This window comes from Struthio camelus, chromosome 3 (genome assembly GCF_040807025.1).
Source record: "Struthio camelus isolate bStrCam1 chromosome 3, bStrCam1.hap1, whole genome shotgun sequence".
NCBI classification, from domain to species: Eukaryota; Metazoa; Chordata; class Aves; order Struthioniformes; family Struthionidae; genus Struthio; species Struthio camelus.
Genome location: NC_090944.1, coordinates 79,709,188 through 79,732,127, shown reverse-complemented (window position 1 = coordinate 79,732,127; position 22,940 = coordinate 79,709,188). Strand labels below are relative to the sequence as shown.

The 22,940-nt window shown below is 41.5% G+C and overlaps 1 protein-coding gene and 2 long non-coding RNA genes across 3 annotated transcripts in view; 1 reads left to right on the top strand and 2 right to left on the bottom strand.

Annotated features, from left to right (window-relative positions):
- Positions 1 to 4,048, top strand: part of OPRM1 (opioid receptor mu 1) — a 26,728-nt gene extending 22,680 nt beyond the window's left edge. The window contains exon 4 of the mRNA XM_068938674.1: positions 359 to 4,048. Coding sequence (XP_068794775.1) covers positions 359 to 397 — 39 coding nt within the window. The 3' untranslated portion in view covers positions 398 to 4,048. The remainder of the gene's footprint in view (positions 1 to 358) is intronic.
- On the bottom strand, positions 932 to 11,004 carry LOC138066767 (uncharacterized). Its single transcript, XR_011140259.1, has 3 exons — positions 10,939 to 11,004; positions 10,685 to 10,809; positions 932 to 1,068 (listed from the first exon to the last, which is right to left on the bottom strand). It is a non-coding gene; the product is annotated as an uncharacterized lncRNA (long non-coding RNA).
- LOC138066768 (uncharacterized) lies at positions 11,001 to 22,940 on the bottom strand. Its single transcript, XR_011140260.1, has 3 exons — positions 22,430 to 22,940; positions 14,698 to 14,762; positions 11,001 to 11,035 (listed from the first exon to the last, which is right to left on the bottom strand). It is a non-coding gene; the product is annotated as an uncharacterized lncRNA (long non-coding RNA).

The window sequence follows — 22,940 nt, the reverse complement described above, 5'->3', positions numbered from 1 at the left end:
TAATGAAACTGATAGTGGGTTCGCCTCTAGAAAGAAAAAAAACTGGCTTGGTCTGAATTCCCATTCAAGTAAGGCAGCTTTTCAGATACGCTGATGTGCCTTTGCCTTTAAAAATCAGACATGAACATTTTCCTGTAATCATTCCCTCTGCCATTGCTGTTTTATAACAGAAGAGTAGTCTTGCCCCTAGCACCTGGGCTAGCTGTTCGGCTTTGTACAGCAGCACAGTAGCTGCAAATGAGAAGTAAATTCCTCCTAAGCACAAATACACACACACACGCACGCACGTACAGAGAGCCTTGTGGGAGGGAAGAAATCAAGTAATTGTTCATTGTATTTGCAATTTCTTTCCTTTCAGTTGGAACTTCAAGAAGCTGAAACCACTCCACTGCCGTGACAGGGCCTCCTGCCGCATAGCTCAAAGCAATTGCAAACCAGTGCAACAGCGTGTCTGTGCAGTATGCTGTGGGGAAGTGTAGGATACACTTTCCCTCAAAAAACACAAAGGAAAGTGCCTGCTTTTCCAGTCTGTCAAAACTTCTGCAGCACCTCTGCACTGCACATAACACAAGCGTGAAATTTAGTAGCAAGCAGAGCCAAGAGATTCAGGGGCTTTTTAAGCATCAGTGTTCAAAACATACATGTTTTCCAGGAATGCATTAGTCTAACACAAAGCTGCTCTACCTGTAGCTATCTGACATGATCTGAGCAGTTACAGTAGGGTTTAACAGGTTGGAAACAAAAATTCAAACAATAGACGGTTATAGTTTGAAAAAGACGTGAACTTTTAATGATGGAATTGTAATACTGTTGGGGACTAGATTTACACTTGAAAATTTCTTTGTAGAGGTGTTTTCTGTGCAGGTTACTTATGTGGAAACGTCTCATGAGATCAGCTAGAACAGCACCTTTGCAATTCAAGAGGTGGTCTTTCCTGTGTTCGTTCCACAGTTTCAGAGGAGAATAATTCTTCCAATGCATGTTTGAAAAAACGCCAAGCTGCAACTTCCTCTTCCAGTTCTTGCATAGAAACAAGACTTTTACAGTCAAAGCAGTGAGCTGCCACTTCTAAAGGAGATAAGAGTAAAAAAAGATGCAAAGGTTTGATCTAGTCCATGTTGCTATCGACTGTAGAATGAACTCCAAAACAAGATTGTTACTGTAAATTCCAGTGTGAATAGAAATATAGCTACAAGCCTCTCAGAGCTAGCATAGGATGTTGATGAATTCCTTTTGACCTAGTTTCTCAAGTTTCCACCGTGCAATCAGCAACATTTCAAAGTTGTGTAACTTTTTCTTTTTTGTAAAGCACTTGGGGATCCTTCAAGATGAAAGGAACTCTGTGAAATGTAACTATATGAAATGTAAGTTGTCTACAGTCCCTATGTGAAGTGCTCAGAGCAGATTAGCTCTTTTAAAGAAAAGTTACTTTTTGCTAGGAAACGTTTTTCTTAACCAAGTCCATAATATGTTTGCTTTTCTTACTAATGTAATGCAGTCTGCATCTCTATTTTGTATTAGCTACTAAAACACATTAAAATTTATGAAAGAAACATTGTACTGAAGTAAATTCCATCTTAGGTGTTTTCTAGTATGAAATATAGAAATATCCATGTAGATAATTTGTGGTGCAATGCTATTTTCTAGCCATTGTTCGTTATTTGCTTTGTAAATATATCATCAGTAGTTAACAGGGGCGAAAAAGTGCTTTGATGAATTCATATGTATTCTAAAATAAAACTGTATGGAGCAGTTTTTTATTTCTGTAGCCACACTGTATTTCTTATTCTCATTGTTAAAACGTGTGCGACAGAATATGCCTTCCATGTGAAACTGTGTTTCTGCCATTGTCTGCATAATAAAGACTGAAGGCCAAATCCTTGTGAGTTGTAAACTGAAGTAGTGCTACTTGAGTTTGATCAATGTGTTGCAGCTAAATATCCAGTCCTTTATATCTGCAGAATATGTAACTAGACATAGTAGAAGTGCCTTAATTTTTTTTCCCTTTCTGTTGAAAACTGCACTATGCTGTCATAGGGATTTAATGTTTAATTTTATATTAACTTAGCAGGATGTCCTCATAGTCAGCAGTAAAGTTTAAACCAGAGTCTTCATCATCCCAAGACAAAGACTTTTCATCTAAATTTTAAATAGCATGACATACAGGCCAAACTCAGAAGAGAGTTTGACATGCTGTTTTGCGCTACATAGCAGTATTGTTTAGAGAGTTGTTTGGCAGAATTTAACTTAGAATACACACCAGAAAAGCAAATGGATTATCATCATACAGTTTCATTACTGCCTGACAGGTCCCGAGTAGTCTGCCCTGCTCACGTACCCCAGCCTCACAAACTTGAAATGTATTGAGTGACAATATTTGAAAAGTCCCAAATGGTCAATCATAAAGAGAAATACATTCAGTTAAACCTAAAGCCATAGTTTCATGACTTTTGTCATGAGGTCATTAGCTTTCACAGAATTTACTTAATGAATTAAAATCATTATTTCTTCTGTACTTAGAACAGAATGAAGTTCACAAGTAGAAAATTATAACTTGCCAACAATTAGCCTAATATTTTAAGAGGTATTTTGAGTTTTTACAGCCCAAGAATTAAACGAGCAAAGCTGACTGTAAATATTTTTAGCAGCAGTAATGTTATTGTAGCTGTGATGGTCTAAGGATATAAGTAAGCAAATCTTATTAGCAGAGCATTAGCAAAGATAAGTAAAATGTCTTGTTTTTTTTCCAGAAGATATGAATGTTCATTGGTAGTGCTTTGCAGTAAGTAGCATTATTACATAACCTCTGTATATTTATTGTAATTATTTAATAAAAATAATTGTGTTTCTTGTCTGTTTGCAATGTTATATTCAGATCACAGTGCACTTTCATTAACATAGTGTGCCTTATATTTGCAGCTCGGCTTTAAAAAATGCTGTGCAATCAACAGAGACCAAAAAATCACCTTGAAGGCTCTCAAATTAATTAACTGACCACTTTTAAAAATACGTGCTCTTTTTAATTAAAAAAGGGAAAACCTGACAGTTTATTATTCAAAAATATGCATACGTGGACAGAATTGTGCTTTGATCCAAAGCACGTGCATCCCTTCTGTGCCAAGAACTAACTGTGCAGGTTAAAACCCAAGGGCCAACCAGAGCAGGACCCCATCTGTCTCCAGCAGCAGACACGTGCAAATGATGGAGTGAGCTGAGGGAAGCCTTCCTTTTACCACTCCAGGCAGTATAAGATGAGGTGGCTTCCCAAGCTCTTTCAGAGTGAGTTAAACAACCGCCCAGAAGCATTCCCAGGCCTTTGAAGGAGTTTGTCCATACTATTAAACCATTCAGCAGTTTAGAGTCGGGCATTACTGACTGGCTGTTTGGCCCATGCTAACCAGCCTGCTTCTAAGTGATCCCAGGCGGGGTCTGGGCGCTGAACATTTCAGCCGCAAAGCTGAAAGCTTTGGGGTCATGCCCCAAAGGCAGTTTGCAAAGAAGTCATCCTGTCTTGGAGGCCAAAAGAATTTACTAGCTTAAATGCAAGCTGCTCTGTGCCAGCAAAGCTCAGTGTCCCAAAAATATTCCCAGGCATATCTGGTAGAAGATTTGATTTGGGCATAACTATTTCTTATATCACGGATTAAAAAAAAGAGTGAATAGTGACTGTTCAGTATGACATTTGAACAAGGTGATACGAATATGACTACTCTTTAGTCTCTTCTTCATGCTGGTCATGATTTTATAAATACTGTTGTGTAACTCCTTAACTGTCTCCTTCCTAGCACTCTCATTGCCATTTTGAACACTCATGAATGCTACACGGAGGTTTTCAGAGGATTACCCACAGTGACTCTTAAGATTCTTCTCTTTTCTGATCAGCTAGAGTTCACTGTTACGTGTGTGACTTTGTATGTATCAACTTTGCATGCCACCTATCATTTGATCCCCCAGTCACCTCATACTATCAAATCTTCCCTGCATCTGGCCTACCTTTGATTGTTTGGAATAACTGAATATCTTTAGAAACATTGTTACTTCACTATATGCCTCTCTTAAAAAAGATAAAAAGATAAAAAGATAAAAAGAGACAAGTACCCTTCTAGGATATCACTGGAAACCTCCCTTCCACTTCCTATTTATTCCTACTGTTTTTTTCCTATCTTTTATTCAGTTATTAGTTCATGAATGAATTTTTCTCTTATGTCATGACACACTGGTTTGTTTAAGAGCCTTTGGTGAGGAAAAGTGTCCAACAGGTTTTTCAGAACTGAAGTGCACCATGTCACAATTGGATCACTTTCCTCCACATTAGCTCCTCTGATGGCCTCTGAAATGCTGGGTCAGTTCTTCGTTTTTTCATATTCCACCACCTATCTACACATTCTGCTCTTTCACCTAATTGGTCCACTGCAAAAGTCAGAATTAATGGTCTATAGCTCCCCCTCTCTCTTTTTTTTTCTTGTTTTTCTTTTTAATAAGAGTCCCAATTGCCACTTATTATTTAAGTTCTAAAGTCAGTTTTAAAATGCATAATACATCACAGTAGTTTATTAGTTCAGCAATTTCATATTGAGTTCTTGTAGAACCCTTAAGTGAATAACATCTGGTCCTTGCTATTTGTTCCTATTAGAAAAAAGTGATTTATTCTAGAGCTCTTTCAGCTGATACTTCATTTTGAGATACTTCTTCAGGCTTCCACACTGCAAAGAATGGAATGCAGAAACCGTCCTGAGTTCCTCTGTAAAGAACTCTGATGTGAAGAATTTATGCTTTTTTTTTTTTTGGCTATGTCTTGCTTGTGTGGTTCTTTTATTTCCTAGTTATTTATTGGACCCTTGGCAGCCTTCCAGTTTGTCATGCTATGTTTACTGTAGGCCTCAATACTTTTTCATATTCCCAGGATAATAACAGGAGCAGTTAAGGAAGATAAGGCTATAGCAAAAAGCTAACTGATCTATGGTCACTATAAAATCAGACAGTACTTCATTTAGAGATGTGTAACAAATGCCAGACAAATGACTTCATATGTCCAGAGATATAACCATCATTTCCATCATTTTGTGATTGCATAGTATGGCACGCAAGGCTTCAGTGAAGTTTTGGATATAGAAGAAAGCAGAATATATCTTCAATATAGAAAGCCTTGCCTTATATCTGTTCTGTACATATAACCATCTGTGATTATAAGTGAGCAGAACCGAGTCAGCAGCTGCTAAACACACTGCTCTCAGCAGCTCCCAGCCTGTGTAAATCACAGGGAAAGGACTGCTGGCCTCAAGAAGCACAACAGCTGACATCAGTGGTCCCAAGAACAAACCAGCCTGATGATACAAGGCAGGAGGATGCCGGAGAGAGAAAAAAGATGATGTGAAACCCCATCAATCCTCAAGTCCCGTTTGCTTGATAGACACCACCTGACCAGAAACTAAGTGAGCTTTTCAGGACTAGCAAAGCACTAGGACTGTGTTGGTTGCAAGAAAGACTTGGGGGGTTACACTAGAGAAAGTGCAGCGGGTTGGTTCCCAAAGACAGGTCAGTACATAGCAGATAGCCACAGGAGCTCACTGGGCCTGGGCTGTGGAGCAGAACACCACTTCTCTGTGTGGCCTGAACCATGATGCCAGTTTGGGCAGCACTGACCAGTTTTTCCAGCTTTCAATCTTGCAAGGATTTGGTCATTTCTTCAGAGATGAAAACCCATTATATGAGCTTACAGTTACTCTGATACATTATCTAATGCCTGGGTAGGCAGCAGTGACAAATGCTGCTTCTGATCCAATGCAAGTGGCATAGACAATGCATAGCTCCCCAGTAAGATGTAGCTGACCTCTGCAACATGGAGCCATCTGCAGCCCCCAAAAGACCCACACTAAAACAACTCATCAGATGAAGAGCTGAGTACGGTGTTTCTCTCTGGACAGAGATCTGTACAGCCATTCCATACTCTTACTCTCTCCATTAAAGTTCATGATAAAATCGGTACAATAATTAAACACAAGCCTGTATTCAGCTTTTAATGCAGCACCAGCTTAATTCCACTGCACCAAATTCACCTTTGTCATTAGCACCCTAAAATAGGATTTCAGAAATCAAAGGAATGGGAAGTATTTTTTGTGGACAATTCAGTGGAAGTTTTAAAGTGTTATATAATGTCAGGATAAGTTCCGAAGTGCTACATTAGTAAGGAATGTACAGGTTGGATGGTGAAAGATGAAAGAAAGATGTTTATTGCTGCAACTAATCACTTCTAATCCAGCTTCACCTTGTCTAGAGTATACTCAAATTTGCACACACCCACAGATACACTCAGCCACAACATAAGTGATGACACAACAGTGATATCTGTTTTCAAAGCTGCTACTACAGTATGGAAACACAAATCATGCAATCATAGGCTTTTATGGCAGACTACATACACAAATAGGCTATGTCAGGTTAATATTTAATAAGTTTAGGTTTCTGGCATTTCTATACTTCACAAGCCCATCATTAATTGAAACTAGTAAAGTGCTTTTGATGTAAAACAATGCTTACCTACATTATTTTGCACTTAAATTATTCTTTCCACATTAACATCTGCCTGTAGAGCACCTATACTAAAGTATGAGCAGATTAAAGTATAAGCGTAGGGGAAGATACCGTTCCTTCACTCCATGGAAGGCAGATGCCTAAATTCATGCAAGACTAAATTCACTAGAGACTGATCTTCCAAAATAAAGTAGAGGAAAGGATGATATGAGGTAGTGTCCCTGTTCCATCCGATACCCCAGTGCTTGGAGGGTGTCCTCAGAGTGCGGGAAATCCAGTCCTTCCTGACTGAGGGATTCAGACCCGCATCTTCCACAGAAGCTTGCTTTTTTGGGAAAAGATTATTCGCTAACAAACACAACCTCCATCTTTCCTGCCAAAGATCACATAGGGCAATGAATTCAAGATTTACTAGGCCCAAAAAAGCCACTGAATGCTGAAGAAAGGACTTTCCCTGGAGTGCATTTTACCATGCTGGCCCCCCCACTGAATTCTTCTGCTCGGAAAACCTGAAAATACATAACCGATAAAGCCTTTGAACGAGAAAGGGAAATGTTTAATTTGATGATGTAAAGATGGGTCTAACATAAGCCAGAAGCCAAGATCCTCAGCCTGATCCTCAGACTGATGCATTTCTCAGCAAGTGCAAAAAATAACATTTTGGAACTGAGCGCTTAAGTGATTCTTCCCTCCCAGTTTCTCTTTAGTTTTACTGATTCTTCCTCGCATGCAAACCTGCCAGTCACCACCCCAACCCTGGAGCTTGCTATGCTGGTCTCCATGGAAATCCCTGGGGAGCCAGAACTAGCCTTGTACTCAGGCCTGCCTTAAGGGTGAAGGACTTAATGGTCCCACAGAATCACAGAATCGTTTAGGTTGGATGGGACCTCTGGAGATCATCTAGTCCAACCCCCCTGCTCAAGCAGGGTCCTCTAGAGCATATTGCCCAGGATCACATCCAGACGGGTTCTGAATGTCTCCAGTGAAGGAGACTCCACTACCTCTCTGGGCAACCTGTTCCAATGCTCTGTCACCCTCACAGTGAAGAAGTTTTTTCTCAGGTTCAGATGGAACTTCCTGTGGTTCAGTTTCTGCCCATTGCCTCTTGTCCTGTTGCTGGGCACCACGGAGAAGAGGCTGGCCTCATCCTCTTGACACTCCCCCTCTTCAGATACTTGTACACGTTCATGAGATCCCCTCTCAATCTTCTCTTCTCCAGGCTGAACAGGCCCAGCTCTTGCAGTCTTTCTTCCTAGGAGAGGTGCTCCAGCCCTCTAATCATCTTGGTAGCCCTCCGCTGGACTCTCTCCAGGAGTGCCATGTCTCTCTTGTACTGGGGAGCCCAGAACTGGACACAGGACTCGAGGTGAGGCCTCCCCAGGGCTGAGGAGAGGGGCAGGATCACCTCCCTCGACCTGCTGGCAACACTCTGCCTCATGCACCCCAGGATCCCATTGGCCTTCTTGGCCACAAGGGCACACTGCTGCCTCATGTTTAACTTGTTGTCCACCAGCACTCCCAGGTCCTTCTCTGCAGAGCTGCTTTCCAGCAGGTCAACCCCCAGCCTGTATTCGTGCATGGGGTTATTGCTCCCCAGGTGCAGGACCCTGCCCTTGCCTTTGTTGAACTTCAGGAGGTTCCTCTCCGCCCAACTCTCCAGCCTGTCCAGGTCCCTCTGGATGGCAGCACAGTCTTCTGGTGTGTTAGCCACTCCCCCCAGTTTAGTATCATCAGCAAACTTGCTGAGGGTGCACTCTGTCCCTTCCTCCAGGTCATTGATGAATATATTGAACAAGACTGGACCCAGGACTGACCCCTGGGGGACACCACTAGCCACAGGCCTCCAACTTGACTCTGCGCCATTCACCACAACCCTCTGAGCTCGGCCATCCAGCCAGTTCTCAATCCTCCTCACCGTCCACTCATCCAACCCACACTTCCTGAGCTTACCTACGAGGATGGGATGGGAGACAGTGTCAAAAGCCTTGCGGAAGTCCAGGGAGACAACATCCACTGCTCTGCCCTCATCTACCCAGCCAGTCATTCCAGGAGAGAAGGCTATCAGATTGGTCAAGCATGATTTCCCTTTGGTGAATCCATGCTGACTACTCCTGATCACCTTCTTGTCCTCCACATGCTTAGTGAGGACCTCCAGGAGGAGCTGTTCCATCAGCTTTCCAGGGATGGAGGTGAGGCTGACAGGCCTGGAGTTTCCTGGCTCCTCCTCCTTGCCCTTTCTGAAGGCTGGCGTGACATTGGCTTTCTTCCAGGCCTCAGGCACCTCTCCTGATCTCCAGGACCTTTCCAAGATGATGGAGAGTGGCCTAGCGATAACATCCGCCAGCTCCCTCAGCACTCGCGGGTGCATCCCATCGGGGCCCATGGATTTATGGATGTCAAGTTTGGACAAAAGATCTCTAACCTGATCCTCCTCAACCAAGGGAGAGTCTTCCTTTCTCCAGCCTTCCTCTCTTGTCTCCAAGGTCTGGAATTCCTCAGGACTGGCCTTAGCAGTGAAGACGGAAGCAAAGGCAGCATTCAATAACTCTGCCTTCTCTGTATCCTTTGTCACCAGGGCACCCGCCCCATTCAGCAGCGGGCCCACGTTTTCCCTAGTCTTCCTTTTGCTATTGATGTATTTGAAGAAGGCCTTCTTGTTGTCCTTGACATCCCTTGCCAGATTTAATTCCAACTGGGCCTTAGCCTTCCTTGTCGCATCCCTGCACGCTCTGACAACGTCCCTGTATTCCTCCCAAGTGGCCTGTCCCCTTTTCCACATTCTGTACACTTCCTTCTTCTGCTGGAGTTTTGCCAGGAGTTCCTTGCTCATCCATGCAGGTCTCCTGCCCGCTTTGCCGGACTTCTTCCTCAGAGGGATGCACTGCTCTTGAGCCTGGAGGAAGTGACGCTTGAATATTAACCAGCTTTCTTAGACCCCTCTTCCTTCTAGGGCCCTACCCCAGGAGATTCCCCTAAGTAGGTCCCTGAAGAGGCCAAAGTCAGCTCTCCTGAAGTCCAGGGTTGCAATCCTACTCATTGCCCTGCTCCCTCCTCGTAGGATCCTGAACTCCACCATCTCATGATCACTGCAGCCAAGGCTGCCCCCAATCTTCACCTCTCCAACTAGACCTTCTTTGTTCGTTAGCACAAGGTCTAGCATTGCACCTCTCCTCGTCGGCGTCTCTACCACCTGAGTCAAGAAATTACCATCAATGCTTTGCAGGAACTTCTTTGACTGTTTGTCCCAGTCTGGTACAGAGCAGTTGCCTGACAAAAACAGCCTTTTAAATATATTTATTCTAGTCATAAGCCTCCAGTTATGGCACTCAAATTCAGCAAGCTCAAACCGAGCTGACACTAATATGATTTTTTTTGTGTTGTGGGAGGATTTGGGGAGTGAAGTCGGGGAGCTTTCTGGCCTTGTTAATCTAGAAACACAAACAGGGAGAGTAAAGAACTGAGGTCTGGCGGTCGTGCACCAAGCACAGGCTAAAGCCAGCTGCCACCTCCAGTCTGAGCTCTAGAGTTGGGCCCTGGTATAGGGATTTACAGTTCCCTGACTGTCGGCAGCCCTACTTAACGCTGCAGCACAGGACATCTGAACTCATGGGCTGTGTCTGCACTCATCAGCTAAACAGTGCTAGAGACTTTGGACACTGGACCTCAATCATCCGCAACGTTCAGTTCTTCACATTATGTTTAATTCTTGCCAGCTGGCAATGTCCCGATCAATTCTCGGGCATATCTAAGGAGATAACATGGATGCTTGCCAAAGTACTTTGGATACAGCTGCACAGTTTTGGAGTTTTGGGGGGGGGGGGGGGAAGGGGAGGGATTTTAATAGTCTTGGCCTAGCTAGAACCACTCTGAGTCTGAGAACAGACCTTGACATTGGCTAGATGGTAGACGATGGGTCTATCCGTGCTGCAGGTTTGCAATACACATTTCTAAATGTAGTGTTAGCACCTGCTGGGCTAGAAAAATTGGGATGGCCTGCTATACCGAGACACAGAATATGTTGTACTGTTGGCTATATCCCTATGACCTTATTTTGTTGTGACAGCAACAGTAAAAGCTTGAATGTGTGTTGGGGGGTAAGGGGTTGTTTTTTGTTTTTTAATTGCATTCCACTTATCTCCATTATTACCCATACTTTGCCTCCTAATTCTTCATTTCCTCTGAGGGATAGACATAACCCTTCTCCCATACGTTGTTTTTTATCTCCTCGTCGCTGGTCCTGATTTCCTGGCCAGCCAGCAGCATTCCCACTTGCTTAACCTGTGATTATGCAAAGATCATGTTTTAGGGAAAGCACCTGAAAAATTCAATTCCTGCAGGTCTATATGTTGTCATCCACAGACAGCCTGATCTGTAGACAGAGGAAGATGGTAAAAAAAAAATGCTTGCCTGGTGAAACTGGGGGGAGAACAAGGTGTGTGGAGCTGATACCCCTGTGTCCACTCCTGTATCTAGCACATATGCAAAGACCAGGCTGACGAATATCCTACAGAGATAACAGCATAGAATTAGAAATTAGATAGATAGCATTTTTTTTAGACGCACAACTTTATAGACATACATAACTTTATAGAAATGTGTTAAACTGTTTTTAAACAGCACTCTCTATAGTTTTTTCTCATTTCTCAAGGTGGTGATCGGTGTTGGGAATACACCTACCTTTAGAGAACCTAAACGTCCAGAAGTAGGAGGTCCTATATTTCCCAAACGCAGGTCAAGATTCTTAGTTCTAAACTATAAGAAACTTATTTCCTCTGTGAGTCAGGGGCAGGTGACATACTTTGTGCAGTGTATTAATATAAGAACCTTACAAAGTCTTAATAAGGCCTTAAACATGCTATTAAATTTGCCTTTTGTTCTATTTCTGGAGGTAGCAACTGAGACACACTAGCCTCACTGTCGTATTCTAAATTTAAACAAAGTTCCTTCCTCACTAATAAAAAGAACAAGGATGCATTTTTCTTCTCTAGCTCCTCTCTTCTGGTTTTAATTTATGATATGATCTTTTTCATCTGCTAAGAGCAAAAATCTATGCTTTTTTTTAAAAGGAAAAATAAAATATTTGCACTTCATGTGAAATTGCTGCTATCCAATCTTTTGGAAAGTTTCAGCCTTGTAGTTTTAGAATGAAAACTTATGAAAATGAGACAGCATTTGTTGTCTAGTGGCTGGAACTCTAAATCAATATCACACACTGATACTGGATTTTTCTGTATGTGCTGACATTGACTGAGATAAAACAAAACACTTTGGCCTTGAAAAAGGGTATGTTAAAGCTTGTGAAATTATTGAATGATCACAATATTTTCAATTTGATAACACTTTTTAAATAACATGTTTTCTTTTGCTATTCTTTTCATCATAAACTTAAAGGAAAAAATGGTGTTTCTCTTCACACTCTCATTGACTTCTCTGCAAGAAGCCCTGGAACAGGCATTAAGTCCATAGAAACTATATAGATATATATAATAGAAACTATGCATTTAAAGTAAGAAACCATTTCTAGAGAGGAATAGGAACAGAAAGAAAAACACTGAACACCATTACACAATGAGCAGAATGCTGCTATGCTAGGCCAGATGCAGCAGTAGGTTCACTATGCTTACTCCAGATAGGAAGCAATATAGCAACTACAAAACAAAGACAGTAATGCTAAAGAGAAAGAGAAATAAAAACCTTATAAAACAACAAGAACAATAAAAATGACTTTATAAAAACAACCTGTGATAATAACCACCTACAAGACATTTGAAAGTTACCATGATGGCTTTTACTCTGGTATCAGTAACCCCAATTTCACTGAATTCTCCTGCATAATAAATTCACTTTAACTGTGTTGTTTGTTTTCTCTTCCTCGGTCCGTCCTAAATTAGATTTCATTGTTGATGATGTATGTTTGTTGAGGGTCTGTAAGAGGTTTGCTGAGGTTTTATAGTGGATACGTAAAATCTACTGCCAACAGTAATCAGCTTTATTATTTTTAAACAAAAAACAGCCCGCGGGATTCTTTAGCTCAGCCCTTTCAGGCATATTCACACATCCATAGATTTGAAGGCTAAAATCAAATACTGTAATCTTCTGTTCTGACTTTCTGCATATCAGCCTCCATTGACCTCTCCGGGCAGCCTGTGCTTGTGTTCAATCACTCTCATAGTAAAGAAGTGTTTTCTCACGTTAAGTGGAATTTCCTCTGTTTCAGCTTGTGCCCATTGCCTCTTGTCCACATCCAAGCATGCTGTATCACTTGCTGCCAACCACCTAGGTTTTCAACATCTCATTGGTGTCTGAACAAGAACTGGGTCTGAGGTTTCAGACGTGCATGTCATTTACTAATGTTGTACTCATATATAACCACTATCCTTACTGGAAAACATATATTTCTGTGGGGTCATGCTCATCCAAGGGTTGTATTCCCCAAGGGCTTTATTCATTTTATCAGCACCACAGCAGGAGCTGCTACTCATTTAATTGTTTACCATTATCTGCAAATGCTTTGCACTTGCTTTATTTCAACATCTTTTTGTTCCCAGATCCATGATTTTGTATCTGCGTGTATTAAGACACACAAGATTCAAATGAGTCTACTTTACCAAGCAATCTGTAAGCTTGGCTATATGATAAGCAGGCAATATACTTCTATTTTAAGCAAAGCTAAATACAATAAAATGCATCAAGTCCTTTCTGCTAATAATGGGCACCAGCTAAATATTCTGACATGTGTTAAGGGGGAATTTAACTTACTCTAATAAGCTGAACCAGTGAAAGTTAAAATATTAATGAGCATCTGAACTTAATAAAGTTGAAGCCAATTCTTCAATCTCTTAAAAACTAACTTGAGAAAATTATATAGGGATACAATAAATGTTTTTTTTTAATCTATGTAAAAAATCTTAGCAATTCACTTTAAAATTTAGACTTTACTGCAGTGCATCTAATTGACTGAAATACAGATGGTTGACTGTGAATATATAAATCTGCTACTACTCCTTCTCCCAAAGATATTTTATATTTTTATACAATTAACATAGAATTTTTATACCACCTATAAGGCACAGTTTTCTTAGGAGAGAAGAAAAGAAAACCTTTTTTTCTACAATTATCCCATATCTGAATTCCAAATGACAGAGATAATGATGGCAATTTAAAAAGGCAATGTAAATGCTCTATCAAGTACTTTAAAAAATAAGTCAAGTGTTGCTCTGTAATGAACCCCATTAAGCCAGAGACCATCAGCACAGAGGGAGGCTACAGTTAATTAGCATCACCAACAGGCAGCCTCCCGTTCAGTTTTTCTAGTGCTAACACTCATTATCTTCTGCATCACCAAGAATTAATGTCAATGCATGATGTTCTGATCTATCACGAGTTGATGCTTACATTTGGTTTCATCCTCTCTTAGAAAAAGTGTCTCTTAGACACTGTGTAGACATTGCAGACATTTTGTGTGAGTCAGAGTTACGGTACCACCTTTCTCTCCATTTATCTCATCTCATTTTGGCATATTGAAGCAAATCCTGTTCAGACTCTCTTGCTCAGAAAGATTAACAAATCCTCTTAGCCATCAGCCACTTAACATATTCTTGTGCATCAAGTCCTTTTTATCCCTCTGACTCAAAATGCAGGAAACTGGAAGGAATGCTTTCCTTCTAGTGCTTGCATACTAACAGCATTACAAGAGAAAACCAGAGCAGAGATATTCAGAGAGAGAGGTTGTGACAGTAACTGGAAGTGCAGTAGCCCCCAAGGGATGCATCATTTATATATGAACAGTGCATGCCTTGAGCCCTTCCATTCTGTGTTCTTCTGTCTTCTAATTCTCTTGAATATCAGATACGGCTAAATATTCCAATTAAAGAATATAGAAAAGTAGTTAAATTTGAACAGCTTTTGTCATCTCTGCACTATGAACTAAACTAAGCAAATATTCAGTAAAAGAGGTTGAGAAAGATGTACGTTCACAGAACCATTAATCAATGAGAGAGAGTTTGGGTTATCCCAACTATTAAATCCACATTATTCTAGGCCTTACTTCCATGTCATCTGAGTACATCAAAGCAGTAGTTGGACCACTGCAGTTGACACATTGTAGTTGTTTTCCAGTGGAATAATTCCTAACGTCAAGATCAGCATGCATACTTACGTACGTACCACATAATATGCTAAAATGCAGATCTGTAATGCAGCTACACCTCTACAGCTCGTTATGTGAGTACCTGGAACAGAAAGAAAGAAGCATATGCCTCCAAGGAAGTGAGAGGAAAGGGGAGGAAAGAAATGCAATGGAACGGAACAGAGGAGAAAGGAACGGAAAGGGACTTTACTCAAATGTGAGGATCGTAGTCATCAGTTGCTACCTAGATGTAGAAAATAATAAATGAATTTTTGAAAAAGCAAGACAATTACTTCCACAATATTAAAATCAACAAGCAAACATCATTTTAAACAAAGCAGGATATTTGAGGAGAGATATTACATTTATTGGGTTTACCAATATAGCTGGAAAAATAGAAAGGTTTTTGAGACTTTCAGGTCTTTTTAGGTGACCTGAAGAAGAGCTTGTGTGCCCCAAGTTTTCTCCACCACTTTCAACAGATACTATAAAAAGAAAAAGTCTCTCGTGAATATGCCTTACATATATCCTTAGGCCATCACACCCGTAAATTTCAAACCAGTTTCACTATTTACTTTCCCATCTTAGTTCTGTGCTCTTCTGAAATAAAAATCCTACAATACATGATGACAGATGAATGTTTAAAAATTATAATTTTCAGGAACTCATATTGAGAGATGTCCTGACCTTCAGAAATGGCCAGTGCAGCTGCAATGGAGAAAGGCCTATATGGTTCCAAGATTCCACTGGCTATTGAAAAACAATATTTGTAAATGTATCATTTCCTCCAAGAATTCAAAAGAAAACAATAACCTTTAAAAATCTCAGGAAAAGGGGGAAAAAATATGATTTCATGCCTGATTAAAATTCAGCCAAAATATATGAAAGTACAAGTAGTTTCTCCTTCATTCTGTTTGCTAACATGTAAGAAACTGAGTGCAAATCCAGAGGAAAGAAATATAAAAAGTTGAAGAGAAACAGCAGAGGATCAAATTAGAAAGTAGATACCAAAGGGAGGTAAAGCATTGATTTTCTTGCCTTGTTTAGAGATTTCACTGGTGACAACCCTTATATAATATGTTTTCCAACCAATTATCAGTTCTGTCACAAGCATAATTAATTTGATCCTAGATGATGCAGGTAAAAATTTAACACAAATCAAAGACTGAAAGGGAACTTTTCAGTTTGTCTGTACAAAAAGGCTGTCAAGAGAATACAGCAGAACATTAACAAACATAATTCTGAGAAAATCAAATAACTTAGAAGTGAGTCACTGGGAAAATTATTAAATTTTCTTTTGAAAATTATAGTTAATCTTCTTCCATATTAATTCAACAAAAGACTGACTGGATATTAAAACCCTCTTTGTTGAAAAATAGTGAATAAGCAGCAGCAAGAATAGGGACGCTCCCAAGGGATGGCGGCCCGTGGGTGACCCATGCTGAGGCACCAAGAAGCAAAGAGCAGCAGAAGAAAACCAGTAAGAAGCAAAGAGCAGCAAGAGGAAACCCACATGCATGGAGCAGCCACCAGAAATGGTTACACACAATGCAACTGCCTGAAGCTGCTCATCACCTCTCTGGAGGAACTGGGAAAGACTGACCATAACCGAAGCAAACATAGGAGAAGGTGAGACTACCAAGTGGGGTCAAAAGGGGTTTGCCTGAAGCTGCACCAGGGGAAAGGGGAGGAAAGGTGTTCACTTAACTCTTTGTTTAATCGTTTTTCTCTTTTTTTTCTCTGTGCCTGAATCAATGGTCAGATATGAGCATCAATTGGTAATAAACTAAATTAAGTAAAGATTCCCTGAGTCAAGTCCGTTTTGCCTGTGATACAATCTGCCACCAGCTCCTTGTTTTTCCTGTTAAGTTGGAAGTGAGGAAGGGCTGCGTTTAGATTTCTCATTAATATAAGCTCCCATTATTCTACATGAGAGTCAAATGATTGTAGCATAGGCAAACCTCATGGTTACTTGGCTTTAATAAGAATATAGCCAAAAAGACATTGAGTTCAGCTACTGAGTCCCAGCTACGCAGGGTGCCAGCTGAGCCCCCACTGCTTTTGTTGCCTCAGTGAAACAGTAAAAGCCAGCTAAAAGCCATCTCAGCTGCTTTGAGCTCCCTTTTCTGCAAATACATCTCCAGTTGCAACATAGTCCTATTCTGCTTTCAAGGGAGAGAAAGTCACACAGGCTTGTAGGGTCTAACCCTGCAGCTGCAGAATGGTTGTGTGATGGACATGTCATGTCCCGAATGCAACAACTCTTGTCAGAGGGGATGGTCAAGCAGGAAACCTCTAACTTTTTCTCCCTCTTCCCTTACACAGACCCTCCTGGAAGTATACCGCCAGCATCGACTCACATATTGTCGGTCCTCAAGATCTGACAGTCACCATGTTACCATTGACTGTCACAGCCTATACTGGCAACTCTATGCCAGTCTCTGTTTACTTATTAGTGGAGTGGTACTGCTGGATTTGATACACATAACAGCCCTCTGCAGTAAACGCTTCTCATCACCATGTTACAAAGAGTCACTAGTTAGAACAGATTTAATGAAATTCACTTGTGTTATCTGTGGCTGGAAATTGAATTTTGGTCCCTCAAATCTACATTCAACATCCTATACCTTACACTGACTTTTCTTCCACATGCATTTCCTCTGCACAACAGTATTATGAACAGGGAATTTGCTATTCAAAGTATATCAGACTCATTCTTCTGGGATAAAAGCAACATGTTATGTACACATTTAACTTGCGCAGTCACCCAGTGCCACATCACACACAACTTGTTTTCATGCAGTGTTACCTTTGCAGCCCAAGAAACACGCTGCATCATTTAGGGAGACAGGCAGGAGGGCCAAACTCAGAGTGTGGAATGGCAGCAGAGCATGGACAGTAGGAGGGCTGGACTGTTGTATCACTTGTGGTTCCAAAATATCCAAATATATCAATATTTGCCATATCCTACACCCAAAATAAGCTACAGGAGAGTTTCTAAGTAGAAAAGGAGATTTGAAAGGGGCTGTAGCCCTTTCATTAAGACGCCCCACCTGTGAATACCTCCTGGTGGCTCCACGAGCTCCAGATGATTGCTTGAACATCTACTGGGTGTCTCTACCTCTTTGCCAGCACTAGAACCATACCCAGTCCCACCTTCTCTCTCAGAGCATTTAAGATGACAACGACTAGAAACACTAAGATTAATTCTGACGATGTGAATGTATTAAATACAGCAATATCCGTATATTCATATCTACAGATGGAGTCTGATCTTCCATGTATCCTTAGAAAGCTATCAAAGTCTCTTTATTTACCAGGAAGCAGCTGACATCAGCTGAAGACATACATGATGCCATTAAAGGAATTTGGCAAGCCAGACATGGTTCTTTAAGGCCTCCCAGGTTTGACTTTACATGAGCCAGCGTCTATGTCGGTTTTGCCACTCACCCATTATATTAAAAAGAACAATTAGGCAATATTTTCTTTCACAGCCGAACTCATTGATAGCAACAATAAAGGTTCAACTCCACAAGAGTTTAAGCAGCTAAAGCTGATGTAGCTGTCATCCTACCCTTTCCCGTGCAGATCTGCATATCTCCTCTCCCTCTCTATGCTAGCCCTGTGCTCCTCTTAGGGAGTCATTTCAAGAATTTTAACTATCCAAAAATATTTCCTATTTTGGGCTGTTTTTTCTGCCAATTTAGTTCAGTGCACCAGCTCACAGCAAGATCAGATGAACGTGAATGCCAATTCAGGACAGAGGGTGAGTCTGTGGGGGGATAAGGGAGAGACTGCAGCAGTGCTCAGGTTGGATCCTTTCAGATAGCTGAAGAAGCACAGCCTGATGTGCACAACCGCTAGTTATACTCATCTCATGTAGCAGGGCTGTGAAAGAAGAACTCCTGCTCACCACCTTCTCCCCTGCCTCCTCCCAGTTTCTAGGTCCTGCTGCCTCCCCTGTGCCAACGCTTTCCTCTGTGCAGCTGCACAATGAGTCTGAGTTTGCTTCTTTTTTGTAGCTTTTGGTCAAATCAGCAAGTTTGACTCACAGTGCATCTGTGTGAGTGCACATAAGCAGAGGAGAAGAATGCCAGAATTGTCTTCTTTCAACGTAAATTTCAACGTAAATAACCGCACCTTCCCAGTGTTTCTTCCCCCATCTTTCTCTATCAGTGCCCATCCAGGATTTCTGCCCTCTGCCTCTAGCTGTACCAATGCACAAAGTAGCCCTCTAGAATTGAGATCAAAGTTTAGGAGGACATTTATAGTCTTTGAAGCAGCATTCAGTCTCTGTCTAATGAGGGATAATACTCAATGAGCCTGCAATAGTGTTCAGTCTAGAAAGAGACACCAAGTTACTTTTAAGGCACCAAGTTACAGACAAAAGTTATGATTAGGGCACAGGAAGAAGAGGTTTGGGACTAGGGCTGGCAGAGACTAATAAGCATATGTCAGTGCAAGGCCTAACTGTAGCCCAAACATGAGTTGCCACCCTAAAATGAGAATGCCATCCGACCCCAAATCAAAATTAAAGGAAGGGCCTCTCCTAACCCTAAATTATCCTCTGAGCTTTTTCTGACACCTAGAAAACAATCTATAGCTTTAGTTCTCACTATGCCAGACCTAAGCCAACCCTGACTCTAACCCTAAAGCCGTCAGTCTACCCGTGGATCTCCTACCTTAAACCCATCCCATTTGTTCATGCAGGACCTAGTAATAAAGATCTTAAATTATTGTATCCTGAATCTATTACTATCTCTAAGTCTAAATTTGATCATGAGCATTTCTTCAGCATACACCAGAGCCACAGCCAGGAGCAAAGCAAAAAGAAGTGCATGATGCAGTTCTCACTAACCTCTGTGACCCCTTCTGTACCCAATATTAACTCAACATCTCTCTGATACAAATGGTAATTTTAGAGTTAAACTAATCTTTATCAGCAAGAGCAATTGGACCAACACTGAAATATGAACAAGAAACCCTGGGCAAGCCTCATGCTTGCTTTTGTAGGCCCAAGTGAAAAAACAGGCACCTCGGCCATTACCATCCTGAGCCCTAATGCAAACTCTCTCAGGCAGAAAACAAAATTAGAACTAGAGCTCCTAAAAAGGGGAAGTGTACTCTGCTCAGTGGCATCTCCTGAGCTGGGAAAGAGATCAGATTATCTAGGCCCAGATCCACAAATTACCACAATGTTAGAGAACAGCTAGCATGGATGCTAATGTCTGGAAGAAAAGTCCGGTCATCTGCGCTTGGCCATGTTGTCGCTCATTTCCCTCACCTAGCACCCAGCCCTGCCTGGTGCATTGCCTGACGGGGTTACCTCTGCTACCACACAGAACATATGTGCTCCCAAATCAGCCAACATCAGCTACCTAAATACCTTCCTAGATTTGGGCCTTTTTCCCCCACTGGGTTATTTCATCCTCAGATTTTTATATGAACAACATTATCGCACAACCTGATTCTCTTCTACCTTCCTTTTGCCTCTACTTTCTCATGGAACTGCTTTCTTTTGTTTAATAAGTGAGATTCCTGAGTTCCATTGCCAAGACATAAACACCGTTTGTGTCGCTGTCTCCAAAGTGCAGAGGTTTGTTCACTGCCTAAGTGCTGAGGATTCTCACCCACTTTTTCCAGCCAGTATCAGCCCCGCAATTCATCATTTTGACTGTGTCAGAAAACCTGTTTCAGAAACAATACATAAGACTGCCACCTGAATTGCCTCAACTTGTCACCAGCAACATGAGCAGAATAAATAATTTCACAGCTAACAAAGGATATTTACCATGAACTATCACATCAACCTGAGAACGTGCCCTCTGTGTTTTACAGTAACATAGAATTTTATTCATGGCTCCTCCTGGCATAACTCCCAACATAAGACAAAATTTTCAAATCACACAGAAAAGGACACCACCACTAGGGTCATTTTCATAACTGGTGTAATATATGAACTTAAGTGCAAGCCAAGGTGAACTGAATTTACTGTTTGTAATGAAAAATAATATTTAAGTAAATGCACCTTAGAAATATACCTTCTACTTCAGCAACAAATCTGTGAGAGTACAGAAAGGCCTGGAGATTACTGGGACATTGTTGCCACTGCAAGGGCTGAGGATGTTGGAGATGCTGCTGAATTTCCAGCTCTCGTCCTGCAGCACACCATGGTTGTGACTTCTGGTTTTTACCAGACTCGTGCAGACATTTTATGACGGACAGAAATATCCCCTCATCCTTAATGCCAGCATGAGAGCATTTTCCACAAAAAAAACCCTCTAACCTCTCAACTCTAATCTTCTAGGGTGATCTACAAAACAGCTTTAACAATTTACTGACTGAAAATTATGGATGTTAAGTAACCAGATGCTAAAAATCATCCACCCCAAGACATAAGTTTTACAGCTGCTTATGGGTTTCTCCAGATCTCACGTCCCTTATTGTTTCACAGGCAATAATTACCTCTTTCCCCTCACAAATTTACCACCTCTCTCTTACTAACACCCACCTTGGCTTCGCGGGCGTTAACTTTCCTTCCCTCATTGAGCAGTTTTATCTCAGCCTGTACTTTGCCTGAATTTTAGTGCTTCTCTTGCAGATCTAAAGAGGGCTGCTGAGCCAGACAGCTTCTCCAATTTTTCCACCTACATTAGTCATTCTAGCAAAAGCTGTTGCCTCACTCTAAACCTTGCCTCTCTCTTGTAAACTGAGACCATCATGCCTACAACAGAAATACAGTTAGGACTGCTTCACTTACAGATTAACTAGCAATTTCATATGTTGCTTGCTGTCTCACTAACAGCCAGCAGGCTGTGCTAATGTATCGCTTTCTCGGTCAGAAGAACTTACTTGAGAACCGTTTTGAAGAAAACGGCGTTTTCCCAAAGGCAATGTAAGGAGAATCTATACATCTCCCAGAGGCTGACACCAGCTATGCCCAGAAGTGGAAGCAGGAAAGATATATATTTCGACATCAAAAAAATAGAGCAGTTTCTCATGCTGCACGCTATCCCATGTACTACCAAAGATCATGTCAGACAATTTTTAAACATCCCCCACCAGAGACAACAAGGTCATTTCCTGAGCACAGGAAGATAAAACAGACATTTTCTTCTTGACAACAAGCAGCAGGTGCTAACAACATGCCTAACACTGAACAAGGCTCTCCCCTCTCAGCAATAAGAAACAGCTCACAATAACACCAGCAATGTGACGACCATGAGCCCCCTTTCAAAATCTGAAATGACGAAATAAGGCAGGCCAGCTGCGAGCAATGGAGCTGGATGGTGCATTTCTCCTCTGGGGCATCATCAAATGTATCTGTACCAAGCTCCCTGGGAGCGCAGGGGAGGCTGGCGTTTGGAAAGGGACCCTTTTAAGTGTCTGAATTTTGGCTCCATCACCTTGAGTGAGAGTGAAGTTCTGTATCTCTGTTATTACAATCCCTGGCATATTTACATTTATCTAAGCAGATTTAAAAAAAAGGTTAAAATCACAATGAGAAATTCATTCTTATTCTTATAAAATTTTGGGACCGGTTCTATTGTATGCCATCACAGGACAGTGTAACTCAACAAGAAAGGAGGAGGCAGGGGAAAACAAGAGGCAGTGCAAGCTGGCAAGGTGCCGTTTCGCAGCTAGTGCAAGCTGGTGTATAAGCAGCCTGCACCAGCTCAGGCCTGTGCTCCAGCCCTGACCTTTCTCTCTCATGCCCGCACCAGCATCCCTGCACCAAGCTGTGCCAGAAAGGTTCCTAAGGAAACATACCGTTGTTTTATGTAGGGTTTTTCCAGGGTTTGGTCTTCAGGCCCAGAAACGAAGGAGGCAGCAGGAACGTTTGGCCCTGCATGAAGCAGGGGACACATCAGCACAGGTTGAGATCACTCTAAACCCCATATGGAAACTGCTTCCTTAGGCTGTCTTCACAGCCACGTGTTGCAGAGAAAATAAAAAGAAAGCATTACTTAGTGAAAGTGAAGATACAGCTTTGTGGGAAGCTGAGACAAGTTAATGCTTTACTCTAAGAAGGAGGAGGTCCTTCCTCTTTCCTCCTGCTTACCCAACTCCCTCTTCCTTCTGCTCCTGCCTTTGACAAAGATCACAATTCTCTTTTATTTGAAACAGGCTAGCATTTCCCTCTGAGTTTAAAAAAAAAATCAGCAATGTCCCAAAGCTCTCAGAAGAGACCACTAGGCACAGGATATCCTTCTTTAAGGGTAGCGAATTAAAGAAAGACAATTAACTGTTAAAGAGACCACTAAAGAAACTACTAAAGAAA